The 21,919-nt window shown below is 46.5% G+C and overlaps 6 protein-coding genes across 7 annotated transcripts; 4 read left to right on the top strand and 2 right to left on the bottom strand.

Moving 5' to 3' along the window:
- Positions 1-921: 921 nt before the first annotated feature.
- Positions 922-2,353, bottom strand: LOC120413941 (sex-determining region Y protein-like). Its single transcript, XM_039574941.2, has 2 exons — positions 1,964-2,353; positions 922-1,897 (listed from the first exon to the last, which is right to left on the bottom strand). The coding sequence occupies exons 1-2, from the start codon at positions 1,967-1,969 to the stop codon at positions 947-949; spliced, it is 957 nt and encodes a 318-aa protein (XP_039430875.1). The 5' UTR covers positions 1,970-2,353; the 3' UTR covers positions 922-946.
- A 3,049-nt stretch (positions 2,354-5,402) lies between these two features.
- LOC120413911 (uncharacterized) lies at positions 5,403-7,748 on the top strand. Its single transcript, XM_039574886.1, has one exon. The coding sequence runs from the start codon at positions 5,403-5,405 to the stop codon at positions 7,746-7,748; it is 2,346 nt and encodes a 781-aa protein (XP_039430820.1).
- Positions 7,749-8,655: 907 nt separating this feature from the next.
- On the top strand, positions 8,656-10,741 carry LOC120413910 (uncharacterized). Its single transcript, XM_052709956.1, has 2 exons — positions 8,656-9,856; positions 9,942-10,741. Exons 1-2 carry the CDS (start codon positions 8,656-8,658, stop codon positions 10,739-10,741), a joined length of 2,001 nt encoding a protein of 666 aa, XP_052565916.1.
- A 2,091-nt stretch (positions 10,742-12,832) lies between these two features.
- On the top strand, positions 12,833-13,828 carry LOC128093389 (uncharacterized). The gene has a single exon (XM_052709955.1). The coding sequence runs from the start codon at positions 12,833-12,835 to the stop codon at positions 13,826-13,828; it is 996 nt and encodes a 331-aa protein (XP_052565915.1).
- Positions 13,829-14,640: 812 nt separating this feature from the next.
- LOC120413953 (protein Mpv17) lies at positions 14,641-18,324 on the bottom strand. Of its 2 annotated transcripts, none has more exons than XM_052710912.1 (3): positions 17,994-18,324; positions 17,707-17,893; positions 14,641-15,270 (listed from the first exon to the last, which is right to left on the bottom strand). In XM_052710912.1, exons 2-3 carry the CDS (start codon positions 17,890-17,892, stop codon positions 14,830-14,832), a joined length of 627 nt encoding a protein of 208 aa, XP_052566872.1. In that variant the 5' UTR covers position 17,893; positions 17,994-18,324; the 3' UTR covers positions 14,641-14,829. The 2 variants fall into 2 exon arrangements, with proteins under 2 accessions (XP_052566872.1, XP_039430890.1); XM_039574956.2 differs by having other exon boundaries at positions 17,707-17,922; positions 17,994-18,323.
- On the top strand, positions 15,299-17,419 carry LOC120413952 (glomulin). The gene is made up of 2 exons (XM_039574955.2): positions 15,299-16,120; positions 16,245-17,419. The coding sequence occupies exons 1-2, from the start codon at positions 15,334-15,336 to the stop codon at positions 17,360-17,362; spliced, it is 1,905 nt and encodes a 634-aa protein (XP_039430889.1). The 5' UTR covers positions 15,299-15,333; the 3' UTR covers positions 17,363-17,419.
- Positions 18,325-21,919: the final 3,595 nt, after the last annotated feature.

Genomic DNA, 21,919 nt, shown 5'->3' with positions numbered 1-21,919 from the left:
CTCGCTCTCTGTAACAGTATTTTCCTAATTCCAGTCCAAGTTCACCAAGTCGTCATGGCCTAGTGGTTAGCATTTTTGCTTACCAACCCAAAGGACGGGGGATCGAACCCCGCCTCGAGCGACTTTGATTTTTCGTTCATATTCATCATTTCAAATTTATGTGTTCTTAACTTTTCGCGTTGGGTGCAGATGGGAATCGAACCCAGAACCACATTCGCTTACAAAGCGAACACCGTAACCAGTCAGCCACGGCCGCTCCTAAAGATTGCTTTTGGCAAATCAAGTTTTAGTGACAAAAAGTTTAATTAAAAATATTTTTTTAACCGTGTATCATTTTTTAAGTGTGGTTTTTATCCATATCTACAACTTTGCCGTAGACACCAAATCGATCTAAAAAATCATTCAAAAGATACAGATTTTTGAATTTTCATACATCATTTTTGTATGGACAGCTGCCAAATCCGTATGGAAAATTATATGGACAAACTAATGATGCACAATGGCTTCTTTGGGCATACCAAAGGCACCAAAAGAGTTTCAGCCTGATTAAAAAATACAAAAAAATAATCGAATGACCGAAATCTGAGAGAATTGCTCAAACGAAACGTATGGACAAAGCTTCATCCAAATCAATAAATACAAATTAAAAAAATGCGAAAAAAAAATGGCGAAAATCTAAAGAACTCTCTCCATGCACGCAAGTGTTTTACAACTTTGCTTGCTGTTCAATCAATGTACTAAGTACTAATCATTGGTTATTAATAAATAACAAAGATTGGATTTTTGTGATAAATCATTTAAACAACTTATTTTCAGTAGGAAATTAAGTAAAGGTGCATTTATTATTTATGACAATATAAATAATTTATCTACATCCTAAGGTATATTAACAAGCTACACATCTATCAACAATGAATGCTATCAAGCTTAGCCTAAACTTATCACACTAAAAGCCAAAGAAGGACTTCTTCTTCTGCTTCATAATGAACACCTGCACCGGGACGGGCTTTTCCACGTACACCGGATGATCCACGTACACTGGATAAGGCTTCTCGACATGAACTGCGATTGGCTTCGGGACGCGAACTACGTTGATGTCCTTATGGACTGGACCCTCAACCGGGACCTTGACCGGGTAGGGCACTTGCCGTTCGACGTGGTATGGAACGTGCTTCTCTACGTACACGGGAACCTCCTTTTCGATCACGTGGGGAATCTGCTTTTCCACCGGGACTGGGTAAGGAACGTTCACGGGAACGGCAACGTGCTTTGAAACTTCAACCGGGTAGGGCACCTTCTGGGTCACAACGTGCTTCTCGATGTGGTGATGTTGCTGCTGCTGCTGCTGCTCAGGCTGTTCCCAGACGTATTGGGGCTGCTCGTGGTGCTGCTGCTCTTGATGCTGGATATGTTGAGGTTGCTGCTGCAGCTGAGCGTAATGGTACTTGATCTTGCTGTACTGAATTGGCTGCGGCTGTTGCTGTTGCTGCTGGTGATGCTGATGTTGGTGTTGTTGCTCCTGGTGGACGTACTGAGGTTCCTCATGGTGGTGGTGAGCTTCGTGTCCAGCTTCGGGATGCAGCTTATGCGATTCCCACTGATGCTGTTGCTGGATGTAGTGCTGGTATTCTTGGGCCGCGTTCAGGGCTTCGTCCGGTTGAGACCACTTCCCCTTGGAGGACTGCTCTTCATGATGATCGTAATGTTGGTTATCTTCATGCTGGTACATCACATAGTACTGCTGCTCTGGCTGATGTTGCCCATGCTGCTGCTCCTGCACGTGATTGTTGTATCCTGGCTGCTGCGATCCATGCTCGCTGATGCTTCGGATGTTCCTACGGCTGGATGCTGCGGCACATGAAACCATGGCCACGGTCACGAGAATTGCCAAAAACGCCTGAAATAGATCACAAAACGACCCGTTCAATTATCTAATCACAAAATAAATCCAAACACCCTTTACCTTCATGTTAACCTTTCCGTGCTTGATGTGTGTGCTCAAGGCAGGTGATCACAATTGAATGATGTCCTCTGCTGGGGCGGCTGGGCGTTTTATACACACGCACCCACAAATATAAGTCGATCTTTCTCTCTTCGATTCGTGTGGTTACAATTTCCTCCTCGGATGGGAGCCCAAATGTGGCATAAAATTATCGAGAGCCTTTCTTTTGCCACCTATCGCAGCGCCCGATGAACTTGGCGTGACGCGTGCCCGGGCTCGTGGCACTGCTAGCTGTTGTTACGAATCTTAGTTTTTTGGCCAGAAACAGTCCATGCGTGTCATTTGACCGTGCGGCGTGGATCGGAGATGTAAGCGCTTAGTTTGGCTATTTCCAGTGGAGCATCGAGATAGTTGTTTTGGTGTTATAAATTTAATACATAATAGAGTATTTCAGCGCAATGGTCGGCTAGAGCCTTTGGATCTAACAGTTTCAAATTTATAGTTTAAGTTGTCCATAAACTTTTAATTGGTTGAACTTACTTTGAGCATTACCGCAATTTTTATTGTGCTCCGACATTCGACATTCGTTGTGAAAAAGTGAAAAGTATACGCTAAACAAATACAAAATTCTATTTTTTGATTAACTGATGTTTAGTGTGATTTTTTGGTTTTTAAATTGCCACAAAAGATTCTACGTGGTTTGATAATGATTTCTTGTGAGTTATGAAAAATGAAATTAAAAGATGAGGGTCAAAGTTTTTTGCCTTCTCAGCTCTTTGAGGAAAGGCTATAAAATCACTCGAAAAATGAACTTCTTTATTCGACCTCGTAGACCGCCCTTTACGTATACCTATCGACTCAGAATCAAATTCTGAACTTATGTGTGAGTCCGTGCACCGAAAAATCGACGGTAACATTTCAAAAGACATCATGTACATTTTGACACTTTCTGGGTTATTGTATATTCTAAAAGTACTTCTAATAAGCTACCTCTCCACCAAAAATGAGCAAAAGTTACTTCAGTAAAGTCTGTTTAATCATGATTTTAAATAAAGTAACATAAACAAAATCTTTGCCATCAGCAGTCCCTGTTTATATAGCCCTGTCAACCTGTCAAACAAAAGGCTACATAAACCTCGTGACGAAAAAAAAGCAACATGAAAAAAACGCCATGTACATTCGGCGAAGAAAAACGAATCATAACAAAGCGCCCCCCTCAGTGACAGCAGGGTGATATCGACGTTGGTGATTTCAAAAGAAGTTATGTTTGTTTTTCTCAAATAAAATTACGGAAATAATGTTTTATTGAATATGGATGATCAAGTACCAACAAAAGCAACGTTTTTCATCGTTTGTTATCATTAGAACATCTTATTTTGCTTTTATATAAAAATGGTAATTGAAAATGGATGCTCAACATTCAAATGCGTTTTTCTCAAAACGCATGATTTGTACATGATGCTTTTTGAAATGTTGGCATCGAAATATGCACACGATTATCTCCGGACTGGCTGAACCGATTGGGACCGTTAAGGTCTCTTTCGATCTGTCTTGGAGTCCCCCAAGTCACTATCTATAAATGGTGATGTTTAGTTAAGTATGCTTAATAATGCTTATGCTTAAAAAACGATGTTAACTAAAGTCCGGAAGATTGTAAAAAGGGCGTTCAAAAGATTGAAGATCTGACAACCCCATCAAAAGTTATGAGCACTTAAGTGTTATTTATACATTTTTTTGAGGCCGTAGCTCAAATATTTTGATGAAAAAGTTGTCCAGATCTATCATATAACCCATCGTTGGATAGGTAATCAAAAGACCTTTCCAACAACCCCAAAAGATTGAAGATCTGACAACCCCATCAAAAGTTATAAGTAAGAAAGGATAAGATATGGAAATAAAGTGCTTTTGTATGTTCTGTTTTAGACTATTGAGCATAAGTTTGAGAGACCACCCATGGTTGCCCCTCCGATGATGAACAGGACCATTTTATTCTCTATCATCAACGAATACAGTTAAACCTCGTAAACCTAGCATATGCAACTTTGCATGTACGAGTCATTCCACCTGATTCGGTTTTGTCGCAAGAGTTGCATATGCGAGCCACAGGGCTTATGGGATTTTGGCAATATCGGAGACATAGACTATTTTTTATAAAAGAAATCATCTTAACTATACAAATTTAGAGTGTTTTGGAATCGTTATGAAGTCAGCTATATAGCTACATAAAATTTATAGTGTTTGCGATGTTCTAGGTCATCCGAAACTTCCTCAAGTTAAGGCCTATGTGTTCAACGCCGTGCAAGTATGAGGTAGGAGATTTTCGACTTAAAGGTACTGCTCGCGTAGCTTCAGGGTGTCTCGGGACCAGAGATTTGATATGCTGAGATGTTCTAGGTCATCCAAAGATACTGTTGAGATATTTTAAGTTGCCCAAGAACTTCCGGAAGATACGGCCGATGGGTCTACCGCCGTAACTAGGCAGAGGTCAGTGGTTTTTGACCTCAAATCATATCCGGATAGCCTCAAAAAGGTTCAGATACGAAGTTTATCGGGTTTAGCTTGTTATATTTAAGGAAAATGAACATAACCCCTTTTGAAATTACAAACATTTGTATCACAATTTGGTCTTAGTAGAGAAAGTTTTGTTTTGGTTTAGAATACGTAAAAATCCAGAAATATTGAAATGTACATGACGCCTTTTGAAATGTTGGCGTCGATGTGTGCAAAACAGTAGTTGTTCGGTAACTGGGCGTTGTTGAACTGGGCTGCTTTTTAACCGGGCGCTCGATAACTGGGCCGTAACCCAGTTAAAAAGCAGACAATCGTCAAAAAACCAAAGCAAACCAAAATGACCGAGGGGTTAATGGATGCAAAAATTATTGTACGCTGAGCGAGAAAACGTTTGACACCTTCTGTGTAATTACTTTTATTTGTTTAGCCTTTTTTCTATTTTCCGTGTATCTAAAGTTACTTCAAAATAAAGAGACAGAGTTTAGCGTGTAACCGAAAAATTAAGACGCGCGTTTTTTACTCGATCCGTGCTCCGGAAGAAAAATCGGGAAAAAGGCCGCGGAAAATACAGTCCACTCGACGAAACGGAGGACATTGTGGTCCTACACGAGCCGGATGCTGTAGTAGTGGTCCGGGCGCGAAGGTTGACGGATTTCGACGGGAAATCCGACTGAACACGGTCGACGTGTCCGTGTGTGCGCGTGTGTGAGACGTCGGGGGCGTAGCACCCACGCCGTGAAAAAGTGCGCCAGTGTTGGTGGAAGACCGGGGAAGTGCTCCGGAAGACCGGAAAAAGGTTCCGGGAGATCGGAAAAGGTTCCGAAGACGGACAAGTGGTCCGGAAGTGACGGAGAAATCCGAGTCGTTCGCGTGCGTGGTCGACGTGTCCGCGTGTGAGAGTGTTTGTGGGGCGTCGAGGCGTAGCACCACTTAGCGACGAGCATGGAAAATGCTGAGAACGCCCAAAGGTGGTAAGAAGAAGACGCCGAAGAAGAAAACTCCCGCGAACAGTGCGAAAAAAAGTGACGCTCAAAAGAGCGAGACGAAAGACGCAAAAGAAGAAAAAGTGGTTCCGGTGACGCCGATTAGCGAGCAGCTCCAAGAACAGCGCCGAAAAGAGGAAGCGCGGAAGATGGAGGAGCAGCTGAAGGTGCTGATGCGGCAGCGGGACGCGGTGGCGGAAAAGCTGGAGCGGGTGAAAGCTGCGATCAGGACGACCCCGGAGCAACCGAACCAACACCTGAAGAATCTGCACTTCCTGAAGTTGCAGTTGAAGACGGTGGAGGCCTGCTACGGGGAGTACAACGCGTTTCAGAACCAGGTCTACGGACTGGTTCTTACACCGGAGCAGGAAAAGCAGCATCGAGCATGCTACCTGAAGTTTGAGGCGCTGCACAACAATCTGACGATCCAGCTCAACGAGTTGATCGAGAGGCTTTCGAAGCCGAGCGTCGCGCTCGTTCCGGCGGGGCCCGCGACTGCGGTTGCCCCGCAGTACCTGCCGCCCCTCAGCGTGCCCTTACCGAAGTTCGACGGCACTTACGAGAACTGGTTCTCGTTTAAGTGTATGTTTAAGAGCGTGATGGACCGGTACCAAGGCGAGGCTCCGTCGATGAAGTTGTACCACCTTCGGAACTCGTTGGTTGGGAAGGCGGAAGGTGTGATCGATCAGGACATCATTAACAACAACGATTACGATGCGGCGTGGGCGCTCTTGGTCGAGACATACGAGGATAAGCGAGTGATTATCAACAAGCATATCGATGCTTTGTTCTCGCTGCCCAAGGTCACCCGCGACAACTTCCTCGAGTTCCGGAAACTGATCGAGATCTGCGCCAAGAACACCGAAGCCTTGAAGAACCTCCAGCTTCCAGTGAGCGGCTTGGGAGAGCAGATGCTGCTGAACCTGATTGCGGCGCGAATGGACAAGGATACGCGGAAGTCGTGGGAGTCGCTGCGAAGGGCCGGAGAGTTGCCGAGCTACGCGGCCACGATGGCGTTCCTTAAGGAGAAGTGTCGAGTGCTGGAGTTGGTGGAGCAGTGTAGTGAACCCGTTGAGAAAGTGAAACCGCAACGTTCGGTTAAGCAGACGAAGACCCTGGTGATTGCAAGTGACGAGAAGTGTACGATGTGCGACCAGCAACACGACCTGCAGAAGTGCGAGCAGTTCAAGGCGAAGAGTGTCAACGAAAAGTACAACCACCTGAGGAAGTGCGGTTCGTGCTTTAACTGCCTCAAGAAGGGACACCGCACGGCTGCGTGCACGTCGACGCGCACGTGTCAGCAGTGCAGCAAGCGGCATCACACGATGTTGCACACCGACAAGAAGCCGGAGGTCGCTCCGAACACGGCGGCGGCGGATGCGCCGAAAGCGAATGCCGACTCCCGACCTCAAGTGGTGCCACCAGTCGTGGCCGGAACGTCGCAGACGCAGAGTTTGACGCTCTGCGCTACAACCGAAGCTCCCACGAAACAGACCCTCCTCTCGACGGCCGTGGTGTTGGTCTACGGCGGAAACAGCGTCCCGTATCTGTGCCGGGCGTTGATCGACTCGTGCTCACAAAACCACTTCATCACGGAGCGATGCGCCAACCTGTTGGCGATCAAGAAGGAGCGCACGGACTACCAAGTAAGTGGGCTGAACGGAGGGACTACGCGAATCAACCACATGGTCCGAACGACGATGAAGTCTCGAGTTGGCAACTTCACTGCCGAGCTTGAGCTGCTGGTAGCACCGAAGATCACCGGCGACGTGCCTACCAAAACGATCGACGTTGCTGGATGGGATCTGCCCCGCGACGTTGAACTCGCCGATCCAAGCTTCAACAAGAGAGGTCGCGTCGATTTGCTGCTCGGCGCTGGCGTGTTCTGGGACCTCATGAAGTCTGGAAGGGTCAAACTCGCGGCGAACCTCCCGTCACTCAGCGAGACCGAACTTGGCTGGGTGGTTGGTGGCGTGATGTCCGAGTGTACACCCGTTATCGCACGTACGTTCTGCACCGTGAACGAGGACGAAGAGCTGAACAAGCTGCTGAACCGGTTTTGGGAGATCGAAGGAGTTGAAGACCTACGGCGACCGGTGACTTCGACAGCTGACGAGTGCCTCGAACAATTCCGCAGCACGTACAACCGCAAGCCTGACGGGAGAATTGTCGTTCGACTGCCGTTCAACGAGCGGAAGAGTGACCTGGGCGACTCACGAGACATGGCGATCCGTCGTTTCCTAAGTCTTGAGCGGCGGCTGGACCAACAACCCGATCTGAAAGGAGAGTACGCCAAGTTCATCCACGAGTAGGGTAGAGTAGTCATCAATGAGACACGGGGAACAATGATAAAATGGCTCTCACAAGTCGTAGTTTCAACCAATCAGACTCATATTTGGGGGAAAGGTGTGTCTACTGGATACACGTCTGCCATATTAGTGGCTTTGGTTATGGACGCTCCTTTAAAAAGTTATTCATAAATGTCTTATTCTGGGGTGTAAAAGTAAATTATGAACAAAAAATACTTTTTCGCTCGTAGGCTGCCATTTACACCAAAACTAATATTTCTTCAAATTTCTTTCGACGTTCCATAGGGATTGAGTTGGGCTACAATGTCCTTTCATTAGATTTGGCCAAAATTTTGAATATACCCAGAATCCAGGGCTGTCTCATTGTTCCCCACTCATTTCAGCCCATGGGTAACAATGAGACACTTTGATTTTTCTTCAATAAACTTTTCAAAATCAATGGAAATCTTTCAAAACATGAATTAAAAGTTATTTTTGGCATATTTATAGAGTTCAAACTTCATTTAACCAATAATACTAAGTTATTTGGTATTAATATATGGATTTTACATAATTTCAATACTTTTTAGTGTAACTTTTGTTATTAAAAGTTTCATGTTGGCAAAATTGCTCTAAAATGTTCAAGGCAAGTCACCTGCAATGGAACAATACAAAAACATGATGTTTTACTAGAAAAATGTTGATTTTCGTAAAGTGTCTCATTGTTCCCCAGCTGTCTCATTGTTCCTGCCAAGTGCGTCTACAATGAGACAGTTGAATAACTCTGGCTGTAGATGTCGGATCGATCTCATTTTTTGGTCAATGTTAGAACACATTAAAAGAAAGATAATGCAACTAAAAGCACATTAAAACATGCTTATGAAAAAAATAGAAAAATCGTTGAAAGTTGAAAACCAAAAGTGTCTCATTGATGACTACCCTACCCTACGAGCAGCTTGGCCACATGAAAGAAGTCGAGGTCGGTCCGTCCGACGCACCTGGATCCTCGTACTACCTGCCGCACCACTGCGTCTTGCGGCCCAGCAGTTCAACAACGAAGTTGAGAGTCGTGTTTGACGGCTCAGCGAAAACGACGACGGGAGTGTCCATTAACGACGCGCTGAAGGTTGGTCCAACGGTGCAGAACGACTTGCTGTCGATCCTGTTGAACTTCCGCTGCTACCGGTACGTCTTCACAACCGACATCCCGAAGATGTTCCGCCAGATTGAGCTGCACCCCGAAGACACGCCGTACCAGCGAATACTGTGGCGCGACGACCGGTCGCAGCTGCTGAAGGTGTTTGAACTGAAGACGGTGACTTACGGCCTGGCCTCATCACCGTTCCACGCGACGATGGCGTTGAACCAGATTGCAGAAGACGGCGTGAAGGAGTTCCCGTTGGCGTCTGCAGCGTTGAAGAAATCGTTCTACGTGGACGACGGGCTCTGCGGAGCGCAGAGTGTGGAGGATGCCCGATTGCTGAGTCGGGAACTGCGCAAGCTGCTGAACACCGGCGGCTTCGACGCGCACAAATGGTGCGCGAACGATCCAGCCATTCTGGAAGATATCCCGGAGGAGCTCTGGGGTACGACGTTCGACCTGAAGGACGCGGCTGCAAAGTCAGTCGTGAAGACGCTGGGTGTGGCGTGGAACGCGTCGCAGGACTGGTTCACCTTCAGCGTGCTGCCACCCGAAGAGGAGACGAAGCCGCTGACGCGACAGAAGATCCTCAGCGAAATTGCCAAATTCTTCGATCCACTTGGCCTGGCTGGTCCGGTGGTGACAACGGCGAAGCTGATCTTGCGGAAGGTCGGCACTTTGAAGAACATCGGCTGGCTGGATCCCGTTCCGGAGAGCGTTGCCAACGAGTGGCGTCGATTCCGGAAGCAGCTGCCAGCATTGAACGACTTCCGGGTCTCCCGGTGGGTCTACGACGAAGGAGCCGAACGCGTGGAACTCCACGGTTATTCCGACGCGTCGGACGATGCGTACGGCGCAAGCGTGTACGCACGCAACATCTACCCGGACGGCGAGGTCACGATGCGGCTGATCTGCAGCAAGTCCAAGCTCCTCCCGAAGAAGGTCAAGAACGTCCCGAAAGAAATCAGCACGCCAAAGGGCGAGCTCGAAGGTGCGCTGCTTCTTGCTGAACTGATTGACAAACGTCGTCGTCGATGTTTGCTTCGATTCGGTGAACTTGTGGTGCGACTCGCAAGTGGTGCTGAGCTGGATTGCGAAGAAGCCCGACGACCTGGAACTGTTTATGGCCAACAGAGTGAGGAAAATCCAGCAGCTGACCAGTAAGTACCGGTGGGGATACATTCCGACGGATGACAATCCTGCCGACCTCATTTCGAGAGGGGTGATGCCCCAGAACCTGCTCCAACGGGTGATTTGGAAGGACGGGCCGGTGTCGATGAACAATCGCACTATTGAGGTAGTGCAGCCCCCTCTTCTCGACGGCGCGGACCTCCCGGGATTGCGATCCACGAAGTGTCTGGCGCTAGCGGGGCCGACTCAGCGATTGCGGATCTTCGACAAGCTTGGAGATTTCCGCCGACTGCTTCGCAGCATGAGCCTGGTGGTGCGGTTTGCGAACTACATCATCACAAGAAGAGAAGTCCTTGTGAAGGGAGAACCGTCGAGCGAAGAACGCGACGCGGCGTTGAAGCTGACCCTGCGGCTGATCCAACGGGAAACGTTTCAGGCCGAGCTGCTGGCGTTGAAGGAAAACTACACGCACCGCCTGCGAGGACTGAACCCGTTTATTGATCCTGACGACGGCCTTCTGAGAGTTGGCGGTCGAATCAAGCAAGCTTTCGTGCCGTACGACAGCCGGCACCAGATCCTGATGCCTGCCAAGCACCCGGTCACAGAATCGTTCATTCGCCACGAACACAAACAGAACCTCCACGTGGGCCAGAAGGGCCTGCTCGCGCTGATTCGTCAGCGTTTTTGGCCGATGAACGTGAAGACGACAATCCGGAAGGTGATTTATAACTTTCGGGTCTACTAGGGTGACCCTCTTAGTTATTTTATGCTACAAAGCAAGGGGATCGAAACATAAAACTCAATGGGGTGAGTGGGTGGTCCAAATAACTCCCTTTTTGAACCTCAGGGTCGGCATAAATTATGCTCACGAGGCAGGAAAACACTGATGTTCGCTTTGAGATAAACTCCTCGGTTTTCTCGTCAAGTCGTCACTTTATTGGCCACGGCTTCCTCCTAAACCTGACCTTTCCTTCCGTCCTAACCCACTTCCTTAATGTCTATCTCCTACCTTAACACTCTTTCTTCCTTGTCCGTGGGCGGACCTGCTGCTCGGGGCCCCTCAGCTACTGCTGCCGCTGCTGCTGGATCTGCTGACGCGATCGCTGTCTCCGACCTCGGCCTGCTCGCGCTGCTCGCTGGCCTGGGGTGGCTTGTCGTGGCCGTCGGCGTTCCGACGCACGGGTTGATGCTGCTGCAGCCTTCGCTGGACCCTCGTTTGCCTGCCCTCTGCGCGTCCTCGAGTTTGTTGACGGACTCGAGCTTCAGCAGTCCCCCAAGGTACCGCTGGTCTTGCCCGGTTTCCGGCGCAGGGTTGGTTGATGTAGGGCAGGTCTTCGGGTGTGGCTCGTGGTTCCCGGATGGAGGACTCACACGACTCAGCTTTGAGCGGCTGGTCGCTGGTCGACACCGATTGTGCACGGTGGACGGGTTGGGGATACCACTGGCGAGCCACGGGTTGTTCCGGGAGATCCGAGTCGCGGATTCCGGCTTTTGTAGCTAAACTACGGGGTCCTGTGATGAGATGGGGGAACAAGATGGCGGTTACACTGGGCGTTGGTTTCGGGGCACAGATCAGGGTTATTGACGGGTTTGCGGGTTTACCTGGATGTCCTGGGGTGTCTTGCACGGTCTTTCCGTGTCCTCCGTGAAGTCCTTCTCCTTGGTGAGTCGCGGCACTTCACTTAATCACGCCGCGGAGCTTTAAGCGTAGCTCGGACGGCTTTCTTCGCGATCTGTACGACGCGTACACTTTCCGATACACCGGGCAAATGGCCGATCTACGGCAGGACATGGAACCGCGAACCTCTGATCCGGCGAAGTCCCATATTTCGCCCCATCATCATCATCATCCTTTTCGCCACCGCTACCATCCTTGCGATGTTCTTCGGCCCTCTGGTGGTGGCTAGCGGCGTTACTCCATCTCATTGGCGATCTCATACGGGGTGGTCGCGCTCGCTCTCCGTGGGTGACACAAACCGAATCGTCTCACTCTCAACGAACACACTCGCTAACCTGCCCCTGTGTCACTGGAATTCACTCACTACACACCCACTGGTTACACTCTCCTCCCACTCGGGTAAAAAAATATTAGTGAAGCTAATATTTTTTTTTTACATTCACTTCAATAAGATGTAGCGTCCTGCTGAACCTACGTCGTAACCACTGCATTCTCACAAAATCACTTTACACACTTCTTATGTTTTGCGCGCAGTAGTTGACAGGAATTTACTCGAATAAAAATGCGTTTTACTAGGTCCTGCAGACGAACACATGAAAGGAGACATTTCGCACAGTGTGGGTTGTGTTGGGGTCATAAGGTTTCATCGTTGTAACACAAGTGTTCAACTCCACGCTGTTTAATCGGTTTTACCAATGTACTGGCCCTCAATGTTTCTTCAACTCCGGCCTCCAGCAACACATCACAAAGTCCTACTAACCAACAAAGATGAGGAACAATTTAAAACCGTTACTATTTACAAATTTTACAATTTACATCACAGAATAAATAAATAAATAAATAAATAAATAAATAAATAACAAATAAAATATGTACAAATTAAAACTAGCATGCAACATTTTTCTATTTACATCAGTCCTGAATTGGATCGGGGTCATAAGTTATCATCGCTCGAAAGCTCCTCTCTGTTTCAAGACTGTAAGTCTCTACTGACCATCAATGTCTTATCGACTCCGGTCTCCATGGGTGACACAAACCGAATCGTCTCACTCTCAACGAACACACTCGCTAACCTGCCCCTGTGTCATTGGAATTCACTCACTACACACCCACTGGTTACAGATTCGAGGGTGCGTGACGTGCTTCCGAGTCAACCCGATGAAGACGGCCCAGCTGATGGGAGACCTCCCATCTTACCGAGTTCAACCAGCCCCTGCGTTCTTCCACACCGGTGTCGATTTCGCAGGGCCATTCCTGATCAAGTCGCTAACCGCAGCACGAAGGCCGATGATGACGAAGGGGTACGTGTCCCTCTTCGTGTGTATGAGCACGCGAGCCATACACCTGGAACTGGTCTCGAGTCTGACGACGGATGCCTTCCTCGCTGCCTTGCGGCGGTTCACTGGACGTCGAGGTTTGGTGAACAAGATGCACTCCGACAACGCGACGAACTTCGTTGGATCGGAGACCGAGCTCGAGCGACTGGCCAAGTTGTTCGCCGAGGAGCAGCACATCGAGAAGGTGGAGGAGTTCTGCAGCAGCCACGGAATCACCTGGAGCTTCATCCCGCCACGCAGCCCGCACTTCGGTGGGATCTGGGAAGCGGGGGTGAAATCTGTTAAGCATCATCTCAAGCGAGTCGTCGGCAACCAGAAACTCACCTTCGAAGAGCTGACTACCGTGCTGGTGCAAATTGAAGCCGTGCTGAATTCGCGGCCCTTGACGCCGTGCTCCGACGATCCGAACGATCTGTCCGCAGTGACCCCAGCACACTTCTTGATCGGGCGAGAGATGCGCGCGGTTCCCGAGCCGTCCTACATCCACCTGAAGCAGTCGACGCTGTCCCGCTGGCAACACGTGCAAGCAATGCAGCAGCAGTTCTGGAAGAGGTGGATTGCGGAGTACTTGCCGGAGCTGCAGAATCGCCAGAAGTGGTTCAAGATCACCAAGATACAACCCGGCGCGTTGGTGCTGATCAACGACCCGAACGCTCCGCCGATGCAGTGGCAACTCGGCCGAATAATCGCACTGCATCCCGGCAAGGACAACATCACCAGGGTGGTGACACTGCGAACGGCGAAGGGGGAGTGCAAGCGAGGCGTGACGGAGATTTGCCTGCTTCCGCTGGACCAGGAGACGACCGAGGAGGATTGAAACGCGGACGTGCATTTCAACGTGGGGAGGATGTACGCTGAGCGAGAAAACGTTTGACACCTTCTGTGTAATTACTTTTATTTGTTTAGCCTTTTTCTATTTTCCGTGTATCTAAAGTTACTTCAAAATAAAGCGATAAGAGTTTTAGCGTGTAACCGAAAAATTAAGACGCGCGTTTTTTACTCGATCCGTGCTCCGGAAGAAAAATCGGGAAAAAGGCCGCGAAAAAATACAGTCCACTCGACGAAACGGAGAACAATTATATTCAATAAACAAAAAAAAACTTTTTTTAAAAAAATTGTTTAATTTCAAGGTACAATTAAAGAAATATGAAAAGTAAGCATTGTAAATAAATTTGAGTAACTTTTATTTTTTATATTTCATCTGGAAAATATTATGCATCGGTGGTCCCCTCGTTATTTTTTGTTCAGCCCAGTTAACGAGCAACATTCGGTGACTGGGCTACGTTCTCAGCCCAGTTACCGAACAACTACTGTAGTAAAAGTCGTCAGTCACCAACGGCACCCGCCATGCCAGTTTTTAGACCTTGGGGGAAAGAGAATGGATTGTTAGTATGCTGCCTCGTAGTTGATAAATCGTCAGTTCAATCCCCAACTCGCACCACAACAATTAGTGATCGTTTCCTGTCTGCATTCGATTGTTCAATAAAGGGAAGGTAGTGTATCATCACTAGCTGGACCTTAAGGAAGGCAACCTATAGAATGTTAAGTATGCAAAAATTGGCCACGATAATCTAGTTACTGAGAAAGATTTACTGTTTTGTATAGTTCGGAAAAAATAAACAAACTAAACCAATAGCTCTAGCGTTAATTTATTTCATTGAATCACTGATACTACATTTTCAAACAATCGTTAAAACTTTCGCCCTAAGGAATAATATGTCACGTTAAAGCAGGATCAACCTCTCTATCTTTTCAGCAACGGCTGTTTTGTTTGTTATCACATTCACCCATCTCGGAGGCAACAACCGGGGTTTACTTTCAGAAAGCCTTCCCCTCGACCTCCTCCACTACCACCGCCGACGACGACGACGCAGCAACCTTCTCCGTCCGGACGGCCATCACTTTGCCCGCGTCACCACAGTTGGTCTTCCACGAGAGGTACGTGTTCCAGAACACGGCAACGCTCTGTACCAGCAGCACCTGGTAGTTTAGTGGCACGAGATAAAAGTTGGCCAGCTGCACCCACGGCCAGATGTAGTAGTTGGTCAGCAGGATGTCGGTGTACTCGTTGCGCAGCTTCCGTTCGATCTCCGCCCGGTTGTTACCCTGCAGGGCGCCGATCGTCCCGATGAGCGTTCCGAGGAAGATCGGCGCGAAAACGAGCTGATCGAGGGCCACCTTTTTGAGCGTGGTTGTTGCCTTGGTGCGACCGGTTACGTGTTTGTCCAGCACGCCGTACCATTTGCGTAGGCCGGGACCCTAGAATATAAGGCAAACGGTTTAAGTAAATTTCACTGCGTGACGTGTCTTTATTTTCAGTCTATGATGTCTATTTTGCTAAATTACCCAAATTGGTTAGTTTCTTTTCGTCGTGTTTTTGACGTTTCTGCCCCATTCGTAAACAACAGTGAGCAATCAATTTTGAAACACCGGCACATCGGGCAGTGCGAAATGTCTCTCGTCGAAGCGGTGCAGGAAAAGTTGCAGGCCGCCCGGTTCAAGGACGTGGCCAAGTTGCTCCGGGATGAAACGAACCGGGCCCAGCTGCAGGACGAATGCATGGACGTGGTGTCCGTGCTGGCCGATGGGTTGGTAGAAGGCAACGAGGGTGAGCACTTTGACCGGTTCACCTGCTGCGAAGATTTGCTGAAGCTGGTGGCGGGCGTTTGCTCGCCGCAGGAGATTCTTCTCGAAGTTTTGGACCGGATTGAATCGACCAAAAACGACGAAGTGTTTACGAGTTTGCTGAAGGTGTTGCAGGTTGTACTGCTCCGGCTGGGAGAGCAAAAAGCCCGTTCCCTGGAGTGTGGCTTCAACACAATTTTGAGCTACATTAATGGAATTAAACTGCCGGACTATGTGGCCTCGGCGGAAGCCAAGGAAGAGAGGCTCATTGAATGTGATGAAGTGGTGAGGCGCATTCTGCAGCTGTACATGACGGTGCTGCTGTTTCTGGAACCGATAGTGAAGGATAGCTGTGCTGTTCCGGCGGACACGTTCAAGAACATGGGAGTCACCCGTAAGAATGTGATAATATGCTTTATGCTGCGACTGTTGGACGGTCACCTGCTGTACTTGAATGCACGCCAATCGAGGGGGGAAGCCAAAGGTAATTACATAATTGACGAAGTCCAACCATATTTTTTATAGTTCTAAAAATGATTTAGTAGCTTCTGCATTTTTCAAAAAAATTAAATCAGTATAAAGTTAATCAAATATCTCTATTCCCACAGCCTCCAAAACCTACATTCGCCAAACGGCCGAGGACATCGTACTGGCCCTGGCAAAACTGCTAGGCGATCCACTACGGTTGCTTCAGTACACCGAGGAACGAATCCGCACGCCCCGGAAGGAACGCCAGGCGAAGGATTCGTCCCACAATAATGTTTTCGCGAGCGAGGCCAAATGTCCACTGCTCGCGCTGGCAATGTACCACTACCTGCTGGTTGGCGAAGACTTGCTTCCATCTACCAGCTGTCCGAAAGTTTACTCAAACAAGTACATTTACGAAATGTGCTTGCATTATTGTACTCAACTGATTAAGCACGAGAAAACTGCGGTTCAGTACAAAGCAATTCTTTTCGCTGGACAATTGCAAAATCTCTTGCAGAAGGAGCCTTTCCAAGCGATCGATCTGGAACGGCCAGTGCACAAAACCTTCCTGGAAAGCCTGTCCAATGTGATTGTGTACTCCGGCAGTGAACGAAACCGCAAGCAGAGTTCCGTCCTCATTCGGCAGTACATCATGCAGTTTGATCCGGAAGGAAGGTACATGGTCATTACGAACCTGTTCAAGGTGGTTTCCCACAACGGTCTTCAATCGTACATCGCAACCATCTACAAAGATCTGGTTAACGCCGAGCTGGCATCCGACGGAGAACCGTCCCCGTGGTACTCGGGCAAGCGCCTCAAGGAATTTCTGCTGAAGCAAGTGTGCGTCCTGAAGAAGGGCGTCGAAACCGACCTGACCGAAAGTGCCGACATGATCATCTCCGCGCTAAACATCGTGCGCTTCCTGCTCCTTCGTGACAAGTCCAACCGAACGTCGATCTGGGACTACGTCGGCGAGCTGAACAAACAGTTCCTACACCCGCTGAGAAAGTCAATCGACCTGTCCAGGGCACACTTTGAGGAGGAAAAGAAGTCCGTCGAGGAGGGCAGAGAGGACGCCAAACCCGGGTTCGAAGTGAGCGTAGACGTACTGAACGGAGGCGATCAGCTGGCAATGCCGAACCGCGACCGGAAGCTGCAAATGTTGGCCGCCGCCATGAACAGCTTCGATCTGATGGACTGTCTGCTGGCTCGGGTAACCGAGTGCGTTGACGGCGGGAGGATTGTTGGGAGGGAGTGAGTGGAATAGGCGATTTGATTGTATCATTTGAATAAACTTAAATTATATCGTTGCAAATAGTGACGCTCTTCTCTATTTTATCCAAATTACCAAATTCTATTGTTTGGCTCGCGTATTTAATATGAGAAGAAAAGAATGCCCATCACTACGGAATCTCCTGATGGCTGACAGATTAGCGTCCTTGACCACCAATCCAAAGGTGCGAGCGCGAATCTCACGGAGCCGGATAGTTTTAACCATGTTAGAGTAATCCCAAAAATAATTCGCTTTGGACGATTTTAGCAAAACCACCCACACTTTTAATTAAAATCTTAATTAAACTAGTTTTTCAAGTAAACACTCACCCCAATGACAAATCCGATGCCGAAAAAGCGAATTGCTCGCATGCCGTCCAGCTGGTTGAGCTGCCTCTTCTCGACGAGCGTCTGAGCGATAACATCGCCTGTTCCCATCAGGAGGCCCGACTGCACCGACTGCATCAGCACCGGATACTTGACCAAGGCACGCTTGTACAGGCTGGACAGCGACATTCTGCGGATTTTTTATTTTTTGAGTCGAAACTAGAAAATTACCAATTCAATAAATTATGTGATATAGGTACACATCACTATGCTCAATTATTCTACCTTACCTTTGAAAGACCTTTTATCGTACGTTTTAACTTGCACCAATCAGGAAGACCAATTTACAGCAGATCACCGGCAGCGACGACGACGACGACGACTAAGTCTTCTTGGTTGAGATATTTCGCACTCTCTAGTCAAATCAACCTACCGCGGACGATGGTTTTCTGCTCGCCGATCGATAAGTTTATATTCGTATCATCGTCGTGTGTTTTGTCTACTCTTCGCTTATATTTTTTTCTGCTGTGTTGTGTTTTGAAGGTTCTGTGCGGGGCCCAGCCAAGTCGCGTGTTTCTTCTCGTGTGGTGTCAATCTACCAGCCGAAAGGCATCGCACACGATGTACGGATAGGGGAATAAAAACAAAAAGCGTGAAAAAAATCTGGTCAAAACAGTTTACTGGTGAGGTACTGTACTCGACTGTTTCACTTTTCCATAGACGGAACTGAAGACTGAATAATGCTTGAACTTTTGAACCAAGTGGCCCATTTTTAGCGTAGCTATTTGGGGGTGAAAGTGTTTGGATCCGGCTGAAATAAAAGCCGCCTTGTAAATAAATTTGAGCTCATTTGGTTGAAAACTGGCTTGTCGCTAGCGGGTTAAAGTTTACATGGAAATTACTATGGAAAACACGTGCTTTAACTTGAAACGCGCCAACAAGCTAAGCGTCAAACTTTAGTCCACACTTACACTAGGTAGACGTTTCAGGGGTTGTCCGAGGAACCTTTTCTCTAAGGATTCATGGTCAACCGTTCAACCGTCGTCGATTCGATAGCCGAAACATCCGGCGACGCCGGAATTTTTCCTAATCTAAGTTTCAACTGTCAATGCATTCTATGAAACTGTGAAAAAATGAAAAACACGACGCCAAATGTCACACCGGCTCGGCTGTAGGAGATTGTCACGGCTTGCCTCACCGGAACGTCGCGATTGATATTAAAGCAGCCCTCTGTCACTGCCGCCATGTTTATGAAACCAAAATATTCGATGACGAACATCAAGAAAACAAAGAAGCAAACGAAGGTGTCTACTGTCAGATTTTGAATAATGAACAAAGTGCACAGACGTTTCTCAAATTATGTTTTTGTTACACTTGCCGCTTGTCCCGGTCTCTTTTAAGAATGTTCCTTCCGCGTGGATTCCAAGAAGTTCTCGATCCTCGGTCCTAGATTTTCCCGGTCGATTCGGATTTTTCCTTAAAATTTGTTGATCCTTTTTTGCTTTTGTGGAAGGTTCTTTACTTACTCCACGCAGCTTCCTGACGGGTTCTTGCTCCGAAACAACGAGAACCGGTTCCGGTACCAGTCTTCTGAAGAGGTAAAATTACTTCTGCTTCTCCGGTTGCTCATCCCACCAGCCGATCCAAGAGCTCCTTCGATTCCGGCCTCATACACACACGATATACATCCGGAAACATACCCAAGATAAACCGGACCACTTGCGTAACCACTTAAACCGAATTTTGTAATATTTTTCACACAACAATATTATTTTTGGTTAACTTTTTTCGCGTTCGCCATTTCCATTTTTTACGGTGGGCTCTTCACACATACTAATGCGTGGGCTCTTCGAGGTTTTGGTGACTGTCAAACGTTCTAGACATTTACAGTGGTACCAGAGGGCTGTATTAAAGCGGTTTCCGAAGACTTCCAGCGTTGGACATTTCGACGGCAACATTTTAAAAGGCATCATGTACATTTTGACACTTTCTGTGTTATTGCATATTACGAAAGTACTCCGAATAAGCTACCTCTCCACCAAAAATGAGCAAAAGTTACTTCAGTAAAGTCTGTTTAAGAACGAGTTTTTCATCAGTGTGTAACAGGTCGTATCGAGGTGTTCCGATTTGGATGAAACTTTCAGCGTTTGTTTGTCTATACATGAGATGGACTCATGCCAAATATAAGCCCTTTACGACAAAGGGAAGTGGGTTAAAACGGGCATTGAAGTTGAGGTCCAATAAACATTAAAAATAATAAAATTACTCCCATTTGCGTAAAACTTCATCAATTCCAACTCTCATAGATGCATTTGAAAGGTCTTTTAGAGCACTTCAAAATGTGCTAAATACATCTACGATTGGTTTGACTTTTTCTCATAGCTTTTGCAAATTACAGTTAAAATTGATTTTTTTGAAACCTTAATATCTTTTTGCAACAGCCTCCAACACCCTTACTCCCATAGGTCAAAGATAGGTAATTGAATGGACTATAAGCCTACGGAATTAACTTTTTTGCCAGTCGCAGTTTTTCTCATAGTTTTTCGATTTTTCTATAATAAACATTTTACAACGTTAGTTTTTTGCCCTGTAGCTCAAGAAAACGGCACTTTTTGGGGTCAATTTTTACATATTCGGAATCTTCGCGAAATTCCACTTAAGTTTGAAGTATTCGAGTCCTAAATTTGATTTTTTAAATAATTAAATAAAATGTTAAAAATTATTTTAATTCATTCTAAATTTCAATCAAATAAACAAGCTAACGTGTAATTTCTCGAGGATTCCTGCCGTCTTCTTGGGCTACACTGCCGTTCTACGCATAATTGTCCCATGTTCAAAAAAAGCAACTGAGAAAAACGCGATTGAAATTTTTCGATCGATTTCTGTGTTTCTACGCATAATTGTCCTGTGGATCCCTATTCGCCCTATATGCCCCTAATCATCCCTGTTAACATTGTATCACCCTTATTTTACGTAAAATTATACGTAAAACTAAACTTAAAAATGATATAAAGTCAGAATCGTCCAAAAATGACATGGGACAATTATTCGTAGAACGGCAGTACAGGGCAAAAAACTAACGTTGTAAAATGTTTATTATAGAAAAATCGAAAAGCTATGAGAAAAACTGCGATTGAAAAAAGATAATTCCGTAGGCTTATAGCCCATTAAATTACCTATCTTTTGACCTATGGGAGTATGGGTGTTGGTCAAATTTTTAATAGTAATTTGCAAAAGCTATGAGAAAAGGTCAAACCAATCTTAGATGTATATAGTACATTTTGAAGTGCTTCAAAAGACTTTTCGAATGCATCTAAGAGAGTTAGAAAAGATGAAGTTTTACGCAAATGAGAGTAATTTTATTATTTTTCATGGTTTTTGGACCTCAAACTTCAATGCCCGTTTGAACCCACTTCCCTTTGTCGTAGAAGGCTCATATTTGGCATGAGTTCATCTCATGTATAGACAAACAAATGCGGAAAGTTTCATCCAAATCGGAGCTCCTCGATGCGACCTCTAGAACAAACCAAGCAAAATCTACAAATACTGCCTCTTAATAATGATTCTAAATAAAGTAGAAGTTATGTTTGTTTTTATTAGGGGAAATATGCCCATTTTAATCACTCTAAGCCGTTCGACCAATTGTCATCACTTTTGCCGTTTTCCGCTATTAAATCAACATTTTCAGATGAATCAACAATGGAGAGTTGCTTGCTCACTTTTAATTGAGCTATTTATTACTTTGGAACAGTCAAAAACACATTATGAAAGCTGTAATTCGTGATCAAAGTGCTGATAGGCCGATAATAGAAATAGGCTGAAAAAGGGTATAGTTCCCCTAAATAAATTGACGAAAAAAATGTTTTATTGAATATAAATGATCAAGTTTCAATAAAAGCAACTTTTTTTCATCGCTTGTTATCATTAGAACATCTCCTTTTCTTTTATATTAAAATGGGAATTGAAAAATGATGCTCAACATTCAAATCTGGAGTTTTTTTTTGAAAAGGTCCAATAAACCAAATTTTCAGTTTTTGCTTTTTGCGTGTTTTTTAATACCCCTGACTCAAGGCGGGTTCAAAAACACCCAAAAAGCAAAAACTGGAAATTTGGTTTATTGGACCTTTAAAAAAAACTCCAGAAATTTTGCATTTGCACATGGTGCTTTTTGAAATGTTGGCGTCGAATTTGCTGATTATCCGAGCTTTTTATGTTG

This window comes from Culex pipiens, chromosome 3, assembly GCF_016801865.2.
Source record: "Culex pipiens pallens isolate TS chromosome 3, TS_CPP_V2, whole genome shotgun sequence".
In the NCBI taxonomy this organism is placed as follows: Eukaryota; Metazoa; Arthropoda; class Insecta; order Diptera; family Culicidae; genus Culex; species Culex pipiens.
Note: the sequence above shows the minus strand (reverse complement) of the source record. Positions and strands in the feature narration are given on the sequence as shown.